The sequence below is a fragment of the Heterodontus francisci genome, chromosome 4, assembly GCF_036365525.1.
Source record: "Heterodontus francisci isolate sHetFra1 chromosome 4, sHetFra1.hap1, whole genome shotgun sequence".
Classification (NCBI taxonomy): Eukaryota; Metazoa; Chordata; class Chondrichthyes; order Heterodontiformes; family Heterodontidae; genus Heterodontus; species Heterodontus francisci.
This window is the reverse complement of record NC_090374.1, coordinates 7,653,685-7,666,802: the sequence shown is the minus strand read 5'-3', so window position 1 is coordinate 7,666,802 and position 13,118 is coordinate 7,653,685. Positions and strand designations below refer to the sequence as shown.

Here is a 13,118-nt window from a genome sequence, read left to right as displayed (position 1 = left end):
CAAAAAGTCGCGCCGAAGCTTTGACGCATGCGTGAATATCCGAAGATTGATGCATGCGCAGAGGCCAACCTGACGCGTTGCCCGTGGAAGACGACGTAACGCGATGACGTCATCTGCACATGCGCAAAACAGTCCTGGCAAGCCGGACCACAGTGCATGCGCAGAGATCAGGAGACCGTCTGCGCATGTGCGCACCGCGGCGCATCCTGATGACATCGGCGATGACGAAGCGTTGTCATGAATCACTTTGATTTGAGATTGACTCTCAGCCCCACCCCCGCCAACCGTGCACACACTTGCCCCTCCCTCATCCAAAGAGACACGATCAAACATCACATGATCAAATACCAAGAAATATGTCCAACTAGAGTTGGCAGCGCTAATTTGAAGCTCAGCAGGCTTAGAGTCTAGGCTGCACAATGATCCATTACAGTCTGTTAATTGTCTCTGTGCTGCTACATGTGCCTCCTACACTTCCTGCCCAGCAGGGGACTTTCATTTTAATTATTAGTGTGACTGCGAGACTGAATCACAGAGCCCTGAGCGGTGGTCAAAACTCCTCGATTATCACAGGACTGTAATCACAGAGCCCTGAGCGGTCAAAACTCCTCGATTATCATACACTCAGATGGATCAACATGACACAACATAGCAACTAATTTATCTCAATTTCTTTAGTTACCTATTGATCACAACTGGGTACAGACTGTTCTACAAATCTGCAGCATCAGCTGGAGAGCAAGCAAGTAAAGGTCATTAAGAGCCACAGTTGAGAGAAATTTGGACAGAGCAGAGCTCCGATCCCAGTGGACCCTATCCATCGTAATGCTGTCGTCACAACTACAGACAGAAAAAACCCAATCAGCAACAGTAGCTTCTATTTTAATAGTTGACCTCCCAAGATGCTTCACAGGAATATTATCAGACAAAATTGACATGAGAATACATAATGACGGGTAACCAGAGCAGACAACATAGGGAATAAAAGAGATCAGTCGAACATCAGTAAATCCCAGAGGCAAGTTTGTCAAGCTTTTTTTTCTTGGCTCGTTGATTGTATTATAATCAACAAATTCAAGGACCTGCATCTAGACTCAGACTCAACAAAGGTCTGGTCGTCTGTTCCCTCAACGCATTCTACACAAGTCAAGGAATATTAAAATTCCTTTCTTTATTCTTATCACTACTTTCTAATTTACTTCATACATTAATAGGAAAACTTTGCGTAGAGATGCATAGAGATTTAGGGTTCTTTTGCACATTGTGCTTTTAGATGATGTCACTGAGGGGCAGTGTGTATATCAGAAATAGGGGCCAGGGATAGACCCTGGGGGACACCAGAGGTGACGGTGCGGGAGAAGGAAGAGAAGCCATTGCAGGTGGCTGCATCTGGATAGCTAAGAATGAAATCAGGCAAGTGCCGTCCTACCGAGCTGGACAATGGTGGTTGGAGCAGGATGGTGTGGTCAGACAGGCTGAGAAGGATGAGGAAGGATAGATTACTTTTGTCATAGTCATGGAAGATGTGATTTGTGACTTTGATCAGGGCTGTTTCAGTACTGTGGCAGTTGCAGAAACTTGATGGAAAGGATTCAAACGTGGAGTTCCAGGAAAGCTGTGTACAGATTTGGGAGGACTTTGGAGAGGAAATGGAGGTTGGAGATGGGATGGGAGTTTGCCTGGACTAAGGGGTAAAGGGTGGAGATTTTGAGGTGGGTGGAGTTTTTGACCTGGGTGGTGTTGACAGCTGATTTGAAGGGGAAGGGGACAGTACCTGAAGAGAGGGAACCATTAACAATATCAGCTGACTTGGAAACCAGGAAGGGATGTTGAAGGGTCAGCAGTTTGGTGGGAATAGTCTTGTGGGATCAGGAGGTGGGTCTCAAGATGAGCTTGGAGAGAGCGTGAGGGGAGATGGGGGAGAAAGTAGAGAAGGTGTGAGTTCAGAAGTCTTAACAATGCACTTGGAAAAGCATAGTATGACTAGACAAGTCAGCATGGTTTTACTAAAAGGACATCCTGTTTGACAAATTTATTTGTGTTTTTGAGGATGTTACTAGTAGGGTAGATAAAGGGGAACCAGTAGATGTAGTATACCTGGATTTTCAAAAGGCATTCGATAAGGTGCCACATAAAAGGTTAATAGGCAAGAAAAGGGCTCATGGAGTTGGGGTAATATATTAGCATGGATAGAGGATTGGTTAACAGACAGGAAGCAGACAGTGGGCAGGAAAGTGGAATTGATGCCCAAGATCAGCCATGATCATATTGAATGGCAGAGCTGGCTCGATGGGTCACATGGTCTACTCCTGCGACTAGTTCTTGTGTTCTTGTGTTCAGGACAAAGGAAAGGGGATCATTAAGGGAAGTTTAGCTTGGTGAGCTGGAGAAGTGAGTGAGCAGCAGAGGCAGCTGATTGGATGGTCTCAATCTCAGCGACAAAGATGTTCATAAACCATTCCCATCAAAGCCAATCCCCTAGAACATTAAAAGCAAAATACGGCAGATGCTGGAAATATGAAACAAAAATAAAAAGTGTTAGAAATACTCAGCAGGTCTGGCAGCATCTGTGGAGAGCTGAACAGAGTTAACGTTTCAGGTCAGTGACCTTTCATCAGAACTAGGTGAAACAGATGAAAGGTCACAGACCTGAAACATTAACTTTTTGTTTTTGCCCCTAGTACATTAACTATCCCATCAAAGCCCATCTTTCTGGTACATTATCTCTCCCACCATGCCATCTTAGATTTTGTATAAATGCTACTGTGTTTGCCTTTATTACTATGTCTTCGTTTTGGGGCATTATTCCATATATTTTTCTGAGGTTAGTTTGAAAATTAGTTTCCCTACTTTCTACTTACCTTCTCAGGCCTGTCTGTGCTGTGGGACTTGAAAACATAAGAACACAAAAAATATTAGCAGGTGTAGACCATATTGTCCATCGAGCCTACCCCACCATTCAATACGATCATGGCTGATCTGGGCTTCAATTCCACTTTCCTGCCCGCTCCCCATATCCCTTGATTCCCTGTAAAACCAAAAATCTATCTATCTCAGCCTTAAATGTATTCAATGATGGAGCATCCACAACCCTCTGGGATAGAGAATTCCAAAGATTCACAACCCTTTGAGTGAAGTAATTTCTCCTCATCTCAGTCCTGAATGATCGGCCCCTTATCCTGAGACTGTGTCCCCGTGTTCTAGATCCCCTGACCAGTGGGAACAATCTCTCAGCTTCTACCCTATCCAGCCCTTGCACAATCTTGTATGTCTCAATTAGATTGCCTCTCATTCTTCTAAACTCCAGAGAATATAGGTCCAACTTACTCAGCCTCTCATCATAGGACAACCCCATCATCCCAGGGACCAATTTAGTAAATCTTCACTGCACTGCCTCCAGTGCAAGTATATCCTTTCTTAAATGTGGTGATCAAAACTGCACACAGTATTCCAGGTGCGATCTCACCAAAGCCCTGTACAATTTTAGTAAGACTTCTTTATTCCTGTACTCCAATTCCCTTGCAATAAAGGCCAACAGGCCATTTACCTTCCTAATAGCCTGCTGCACCTGCATGTTAACTTTGTGCGTTCCTTGTACAAGTACCCCAAGTCTCTGAACATCAACACTTCATACCTTTTAAAAAATATTCTGCTTTTCTATTTTTACTACCAAAGTGAACAACTTCACACTTCCCTACATTATACTCCATTTACCATCTTGTTGCCCACTCACTTAACCTGTTTATATCTCTTTGCAGCCTCTCTGTGTCCTTCCCACAGCTTACCTTTCCACCAAGCTTTGTATCATAAGCAAACTTAGATACATCACTCTCTGTCCCTTCATCTAAGTCATTAATATAGAGTGTAAATAGCTGAGCCCCCAGCACTGATCCTTGTGGCACCCCAGTATTCACTGCCTGCCAACTTGAAAATGCCCCATTTATGCCCACTCTCTGCTTCCTGTCTGTTAACCAATCCTCTATCCATGCTAATATATTACCCCTAGCACCATGAGCCCTTATCTTGCCTATTAATCTTTTGTGTGGCACCTTATCGAAGGCCTTTTGAAAATCCAGGTATACTACATCAACTGATTTCCCTTTATCTACCCCACTAGCTACATCCTCAAAAAACTCTAATAAATTTGTCAAACAGGATCTCCCTTTAGTAAAACCATGCTGACTTGTTCTAAACATACTATGCTTTTCCAAGTGCAATGTTAAAACTTCTTTAATAATAGTTTCCAGCATCTTTCCAATGACTGATGATAGGCTAACTGGCCTGCAGTTCCCTGTTTTCTCTATACCTCCTTTCTTGAAAAGCAGCGTAACATTTGCCAACTTAAAATCAATAACAATATTATGGTGTACCTAAAATAAAAGAAAAATACTGCAGATGCTGGAAATCTGAAGTAAAAACAAGAAATGCTGGGAATACTCAGCAAATCTGGCAGCATCTGTGGAGAGAGAAGCAGAGTTAATGTTTCAGGTCAGTGACCCTTCATCAGAACTGAAACCTGAAACGTTTCACTGTGTTCCAATATGGTTTTGAGGTTTTGTGACCAGAACTACACATGTCACTCCAAGTAGGGTCTGATCGGGGCATTTTGAGGCTTTAGCTTAATTCCAGTATATTTGAGCTCAACTGTTCTGCCTTTTTATCTTACTATGTTGGAATTTAATTCTTTGTTGAGTGACATGAGGATGCATGGTGGAGCAGTTTACATTAAAACATGGTGGTGTTTGTAAATGAACAGGAAAATGTTTGATGCACGGAATTTTGAGAATATCATGCCTCTATAAGTGTGTGCGTCAGCTGCAACTGATGATCTCTGCAGTCACGTACTGAGACTCGGCCCAGTTCATTTTTACAACTTTGCAGTCAGTGTGATGCTGTGCGTCTGCATCGTCTGCTCCACAGCAACACCCTTGATAAACCAGTACATTGCAGTAGAAATAGAGCCAAGGCCAACAACAGCCTTGTCACAACATCACAAGACACTCCCAGATGAGAAAGGCTATTTGGCCCATCTTAATTTATCCAAACAGGTTAACCCTACACTCCTCATTGTTGCATTTGTTTCTTAACTTTTTTTTTTATTCGTTCATGGGATGTGGGCATCGCTGGCCAGGCCAGCATTTATTGCCCATCCCTAATCGCCCTTGAGAAGGTGGTGGTGAGCTGCCTTCTTGAACTGCTGCAGTCCAGGTGGGGTAGGTACACCCACAATGCTGGCAGTTAGATACACCTGAGTGGCTTGCTAGGCCATTTCAGAGGGCATGTAAGAGTCAACCACATTGCTGTGGGTCTGGAGTCACATGTAGGCCAGACCAGGTAAGGACAGCAGATTTCCTTCCCTAAAGGACATTAGTAAATCAGATGGGTTTTTACAACAAACGACAATGATTTCATGGCCATCATTAAACTAGCTTTAAATTCCAGATTTATTAATTGAATTCAAATTCCACTTTCTGCTGTGGTGGGATTTGAACCTATGTCCCCAGAGCAATACACTGGGTCTCTGGGTTACTAGTCCAGTGACAATACTACTATGCCACCGCCTCCCCTAACTGATTCCAGGGTTAATCCTCCACCACGCAGGTACACTCTGAGTGTTGATCTTTCTTTCTGCATGAGGAACCTCCAAGAACAGTCCGATAGTTTCCCTTTCTTAGCTGGAACCTGTGTCTACCTGTTCAATTCCTGCTGATAAAGAAGTATTCCAGGTTAACCTTTTCCATGCCTTTTTGTTTCTTATATCCCTGTATAAGATTTCCTCTTAGGTGCCTCTTTTCCAGGCTGAAAACGCCATGACTCTTCAGTCTTTCCTCAAATCTGGTTAAATACACATGCTGTTTCTTCATAGTTCGGTGCAAAACACTTGAAAGATAAAAACATTTGCCAGAATTTTACACCCCACCTCCTCCCCCCGCTGCAGGAGTGGGCTGGAGGCAGTGGGGGGGGGTCGTAAAATTGAGTGGGAGACAGGGGGTGGTGTTCCCGTTACCTTCCCACCCCCACTGCAAATTCATGGGGTGGTGGGGGGGGGGGGGGGGGGGGGGGGGGCAGTGGCTACAATTTTCCAGCAGCGGGCAGGCAGCTGAGGTGACCCAGGAGGCTGCCCAGTAAAACCTGGCGGCCTCCTTGTGGGCTTTGGGGGGGGCGGGGTGCCCTCCTGATCGGGCCCTCTGTGGGACACAAGGTGCCTACCCCACCGTCCAACAGCCTCCGCTACACAACACTCTCCCACCCCTCCCAACCAACCCCCCCCCCCCCCCTTGCCTCTCCAGGGTCTGGCCGATAGTCCCCCGCGAGGCCCCACAAATTTACCTTTTCTCCAATTGCTGCTGTGGCTAGGTGCAGTCCCAGCAGTGGCCACCGCTCCTGCTGGCACTACTGGGACTGAGAGCTGCCGACCTGCTGATTGGCTGGCAGTTCTTGGAGGCAGGACTTCCTGCCTATTAGGGGAAGTCCCACCCAAGGCCAATTAAGGGCCTGGAGGGGCATAAAATCCTGGCATGGCTCCCAGGCCCGGTGAAGGCAGGCTTGCCCTGACTTTTTGGTGGGTGGGCGGGACCTCCCGCCCCATGTAAAATTCAGTTTTTCACTTGCATTAGTCCTTCTCTGAGTTGAAACCAACTCTATACATGTTTCCTGAGGTTTGAATGTCCGTGATTTTCCCTCTGATTCTCCCTCCCTCTCGAGGGGAATGAGTTACCCTCCATGTACAACACCTTGGCACTGTCTCTGCTCCCATGTTTGTGGCCAAAAACCTCTTGACCCTCCTCCCCCCGTGCAGCTCTGGGACTCCGACCTCCTGTTCCTAGACCAGTTTTAAACTGGCGCGCAACGTGATGAGCACTCTTGCAGGAAGGAAGGGAGGGCGGGTGAAAAGCAGCACTGAAGTGAACAATCTGGTGCTGCAGGCATATGTTGAAACTGAGGAATGAGATGGAATTAACTGGTGCAGAGATAAGTGATGAGGTTAATTTAGGATGAGAAAAAACGTGGGTAAGGTCCAGTGTTGTGGGGATGAGAGATAAAGGCAATGTTCTGGGATGAAGCAGTCCTGTGGGATTGTTGTTTGTACTTGTTAATCCTTCAGCAACTGCACATGTGCTGTGTCACATTCATTGAAAAGGGACAATCTGTGTTCCTGGAACACAGCTGGAACCTGTTTTGTTCACAACATTCACTGTAATTAGGAAAAAGCAGACAACAGGATTAGTGTAAATCTTGCACATTGTATTTCAGTGCACTGTGAATCATTCATCTCTTCTCATTTCCTCTCACAGGGACTAGAATTACAGAATGTCATTCACCTGAGCAGGAAACCTTCACATGCAGGTGGACTGTCGGAAACTACCAGAACCTAACAGAAAATAGCCAACTAAAATTCTTTTATACAAAGGGGTAAGGTTTGACACACATCAATTTCTGCATTTTCACTCTTTGTTATTTATTTTGTAGCAATGATGTGTCTACGTTTTAAACAGTTGAGACTCCCCAGCACACTAATGTCAACTTAGAATTCTTAAAAATCCAACAACTAGATTAGCTTCAAAGCTCATTTCTTCATTTTAAGCAGTTTGTGTTGATTAAATCTTTCAGAGCCATTTACTATTAAGTAAGAAGGTCTTACATTTAGAACTGATCAGATGCTCCAATTAATTCTTTCATGGGATGTGGGTGTTGCTGGCTAGACCAGCATTTATTACCCATCCCTAAATGCTCTTGACAACTAGGCCATTTCAGATGGCAGTTCAGAATCCACCACATTGCTGTGAGTCTGGAATCACATGTAGGCCAGACCAGGGAAGGACGGCAGATTTCCTTCCCGAAAGGACGATAGTGAACCAGATGGGATTTGGCAACATTGAGCAAATGATGTGATTTGCAGGATTCCTCCTGATGTGTCAGTGAGAGAGTACATCACTTGACATAGTCCTGAATTTTATAGACCAGGGAGCTTCCTGGTTATGTGCTGATAACAGCCAAGATTATTGTGTCTAAATCTGGGCACCAAACTTTAGGAAGGATGTAAAGCCTTTGGAGAGGGAACAGAAAAGATTTACTCGAATAGTTCCGAGGGCAGAGAAGGCTAAGAGGAGATTTGATAGACTTGTTCAAAATAGTGAAGGTTTTAGATAGAGTAAATAAAGAAAAACTGTTTCCACTAGCTCAAGGGTTAATCACCAGTGATTTAAGGTGATGGACAAAAGAGGTGAGATTAGGAAAATTTTTTTTTTTTGCGTGTTTCAGTTTTAGGATGGTAGATAAAGATTCAGGAGTAGCTTTCGAAAGGGAATTGGACAAATACTTAAAGGAGAAGAGAATTTCAGGGATATGGAGCAGGAATGGGGAGTTCAATTCACTGATTATTTGAGTATTGCTGAAAATAGAGACATGTTGTCGAAGCTTTTCATCTTGCACGAATCAGGACAATTCACAAGAATAACCAATGGAAGGGAAAACAACAACTTATACTGCATAAGAAGAGAGTGCTGATTGGTTGGCAAGTGAACTCTGATTGATCAAGGCATTGCCCTGAGGAATGAACCAGCGAATGGCTGTCACTTATTTTGTTCAGCAGAAACAGGCGCAATGTGTTCCAGTTGCACGTACTGGAAGCTACAATATTAATACACAGGGCCCTGTTCTTTGCAGACAGAAAGAATATGTACAAACATTGTGCCTGAAAGTGTGCTGGAAGCAGATTCAATAGCAACTTTGTGGACACCATGATCTGTTTGCTCATAGATATTTTTCAAAACCGTACCATTTTATAGAACAAAGAACAAAGAACAGTACAGCACAGGATCAGGCCATTCGGCCCTCCAAGCCTGCGCCGATCTTGATGCCTGCCTAAACTAAAACCTTCTGCACTTTCGGGGCCCATATCCCTCTATTCCCTTCCTATTCATGTATTTGTCAAGATGCCTCTTAAACGTTGCTATCGTATCTGCTTCCACCACCTCCCCCGGCAACAAGTTCCAGGCACTCACCACCCTCTGTGTAAAAAAATTTGCCTCGCACATCCCCTCTAAACTTTGCCCCTCGCACTTTAACCTATGTCCCGTAGTAACTGACTCTTCCACCCTGGGAAAAAGCTTCTGACTATCCACTCTGTCCATGCCGCTCATAACTTTGTAAACCTCTATCATGTCGCCCCTCCACCTCCGTCGTTCCAGTGAAAACAATCCGAGTTTATCCAACCTCTCCTCATAGCTAATGCCCTCCAGACCAGGCAACATCCTGGTAAACGTCCTCTGTACCCTATCCAAAGCCTCCACGTCTTTCTGGTAGTGTGGCGACCAGAATTGCACGCAATATTCTAAGTGTGGCCTAACTAAGGTTCTGTACAGCTGCAACATGACTTGCCAATTTTTATACTCTATGCCCCGACCGATGAAGGCAAGCACGCCGTATGCCTTCTTGACTACCTTGTCCACCTGCATTGCCACTTTCAGTGATCTGTGGACCTGTACGCCCAGATCTCTCTGCCTGTCAATACTCCTAAAGGTTCTGCCATTTACTGTATACCTCCCACCTGCATTAGACCTTCCAAAATGCATTACCTCACATTTGTCCGGATTAAACTCCATCTGCCATTTCTCCGCCCAAGTCTCCAACCGATCTATATCCTGCTGTATCCTCTGACAATCCTCATCACTGTCCGCAACTCCACCAACCTTTGTGTCATCCGCAAACTTACTAATCAGACCAGCTACATTTTCCTCCAAATCATTTATATATACTACAAACAGCAAAGGTCCCAGCACTGATCCCTGCGGAACACCACTAGTCACATCCCTCCATTCAGAAAATCACCCTTCCACTGCTACCCTCTGTCTTCTATGACCGAGCCAGTTCTGTATCCATCTTGCCAGCTCACCTCTGATCCCATGTGACTTCACCTTTTGTACCAGTCTGCCATGCGGGACCTTGTCAAAGGCTTTAATAAAGTCCATATAGATAAATCCACTGCCCTTCCTTCATCAATCATCTTCGTCACTTCCTCAAAAAATTCAATCAAATTAGTGAGACACGACCTCCCCTTCACAAAACCATGCTGCCTCTCGCTAATAAGTCCATATGTTTCCAAATGGGAGTAAATCCTGTTCCAAAGAATCCTCTCTAATAGTTTCCCTACCACTGACGTAAGGCTCACCGGCCTATAATTTCCTGGATTATCCTTGCCACCCTTCTTAAACAAAGGAACAACATTGGCTATTCTCCAGTCCTCTGGGACCTCACCTGTGGCCAATGAGGATGCAAAGATTTCTGTCAAGGCCCCAGCAATTCCTTCCCTTGCCTCCCTCAGTATTCTAGGGTAGATCCCATCAGGCCCTGGGGACTTATCTACCTTAATGCTTTGCAAGACACCCAACACCTCCTCCTTTTTGATAATGAGATGACTGAGACTATCTGCACTCCCTTCCCTAGGCTCATCATCCACCAAGTCCTTCTCTTTGGTGAATACTGATGCAAAGTACTCATTTAGCACCTCGCCCATTTTCTCTGGCTCCACACATAGATTCCCATCTCTGTCCTTGAGTGAGCCAATCCTTTCCCTGGTTACCCTCTTGCTCTTTATATATGTATAAAAAGCCTTGGGATTTTCCTTAATCCTGATTGCCAATGACTTTTCATGACCCCTTTTAGCCCTCCTAACTTCTTGCTTAAGTTCCTTCCTACTGTCTTTATATTACTCAAGTGCTTCGTCTGTTCCTAGCCTTCCAGCCCTTACAAATGCTTCCTTTTTCTTTTTGACTAGGCTCACAATATCCCGCGTTATCCAAGCTTCCCGAAACTTGCCAAACTTGTCTTTCTTCCTCACAGGAACATGCTGGTCCTGGATTCTAATCAGCTGACGTTTGAAAGACTCCCACATGTCAGATGTTGATTTACCCTCAAACAGCCGCCCCCAATCTAAATTCTTCAGTTCCTGCCTAATATTGTTATAATTAGCCTTCCCCCAATTTAGCACCTTCACCCGAGGACTACTCTTATCCTTATCCACAAGTACCTTAAAACTTATGGAATTATGGTCACTGTTCCCGAAATGCTCCCCCACTGAAACTTCGACCACCTGGCCGTGCTCATTCCCCAATACCAGGTCCAGTATAGCCCCATCCCTAGTTGGACTATCTACATACTGTTTCAAGAAGCCCTCCTGGATGCTCCTCACAGATTCTGCCCTATCCAAGCCCCTCACACTATGTGAGTCGCAGTCAATATAGGGGAAGTTAAAATCACCCACCACTACAACCCTGTTACCTTTACATCTTTCCAAAATCAGTCTACATATCTGCTCCTCTACCTCCCGCTGGCTGTTGGGAGGCCTGTAGAAAACCCCCAATGTCGTGACTGCACCCTTCTTATTCCTGAGCTCCACTCATATTGCCTCGCTGCATGACCCCTCTGAGGTGTCCTCCCGCAGTACAGCTGTGATATTCTCCTTAACCAGTAATGCAACTCCCCCACCCCTTTTACATCCCCCTCTATCCCGCCTGAAGCTTCTAAAGCCTGGAACATTTAGCTACCAATCCTGTCCTTCCCTCAACCAAGTCTCTGTAATAGCAACAACATCATATTTCCAAGTCCTAATCCAAGCTCTAAGTTCATCTGCCTTACCTGTTATACTTCTCGCATTGAAACAAATGCACTTCAGACCACCAGTCCCACTGTGCTCAGCAATATCTCCCTGCCTGCTCTTCCTCTTCGTCCTACTGGCCTTATTTACTATGTCCTCCTCATTTATTTCACTAGCTGTCCTACTGCTCTGGTTCCCACCCCCCTGCCACACTAGTTTAAACCCTCCCGAGTGACGCTAGCAAACCTTGCAGCCAGGATATTAGTGTCCCTCCAGTTTAGATGCAACCCGTCCTTCTTGTACAGGTCCCATCTGTAGTATCCTGCCTCTCCATATTAGTTCTCCCAAAGTGCATCACTTCCCATCTCGCTGCATTGAACTCCATGTGCCATGTTTTTTCACCATGCTGACGATGTCATCCTGAAGTCTACAGCAATCCTCATTATGACCTTCTACTTCATCAAGTTCACATTGTCTGCAAACTTCATAGTGTTGCTCCCTACACCTGACTCGAGGCCCTTTATAAAAATCTTAAATTGTAATTATGAGATTAACGGACCGAATACCGAGACTTGGGGAGCACCCCTGCAAACCACCTCCGGGTCTGAAAAACACGCATTCACCACGACCCTTTCTGTGTCTATATTGTCACTTTCCCCTTCATTGTATGTATCTTCTTAACAAGCCTCCTGCATGGCACTTTGTCGAGTGCCTTCTGACCATCTACCGCAAAACATTGATCAACTTCCCCATTACCTCATCAACTAATTCAATCAAGTTAGACACAAATTACTTTAACAAATCCATGCCGGCTTTCCTTGATTAACCGATCCCTTTCCTGGTGATGGTTTTCATTACCTCCCCATCACCAATGTTGGGCTAACTGGCTGATCGTTTCCTTGTTTTTCGTCTCCCCTTTCTTGAATACTGTTATAACATTAGCAAAATTCCAGTCCTCCAGCACTGATACTGTATCCAGTGAGAAGAAAAAGATTGTGACCAATGGCACTGCTATTTCTTCCTTTTGCTTGTTTCAGTAACCGAGGGTTCATTCCATCAACCAGGTGACTTGTCAACTTTTACAGTCATGTTACTCTTTTTAGTATCTCTTCTGTGGCTTCCTTTGGTGCCTTTAGGAGTCTATACAATGCCTCTATTGATTATTATCCTGAGCAAAACTCCTCTATCTAACCCATGCTGTACTGAACTCAAGAAATAATTGTGTGCAACCTGCGTGGTAATTATTGAATTATTTGTTATTTCTGTTCAGAAAAATTCCCAACTGGAGAGAATGTCCAACATACGTCAGCAGAGAAAACACCTGTTATTTCAATCAGTCCTACACTTCGGAGACTGACTACTGTGTGCAACTGAAATCTGACAACATCACACATGAACAACGATGCTTTAAACTCGCTGACATTGGTAAATAAACAGCTGGTCAGAATGGCAGAGACTGAATTTATCATTGATTAATGGCAAGCAATGGCTCAGCCGTTTGTTTTTCAGAATCACAAACCCT

General features: G+C 44.8%; 1 protein-coding gene across 3 annotated transcripts in view; it reads left to right on the top strand.

The window, feature by feature from the left end:
• The window catches only part of LOC137368877 (growth hormone receptor-like), a 255,252-nt gene that overhangs the window by 152,016 nt on the left and 90,118 nt on the right, over positions 1–13,118 (top strand). For all 3 annotated transcript variants that reach the window (XM_068029108.1, XM_068029109.1, XM_068029107.1), the window contains 2 exons: positions 7,296–7,413; positions 12,867–13,021. In XM_068029108.1, coding sequence (XP_067885209.1) covers positions 7,296–7,413; positions 12,867–13,021 — 273 coding nt within the window. The remainder of the gene's footprint in view (positions 1–7,295; positions 7,414–12,866; positions 13,022–13,118) is intronic.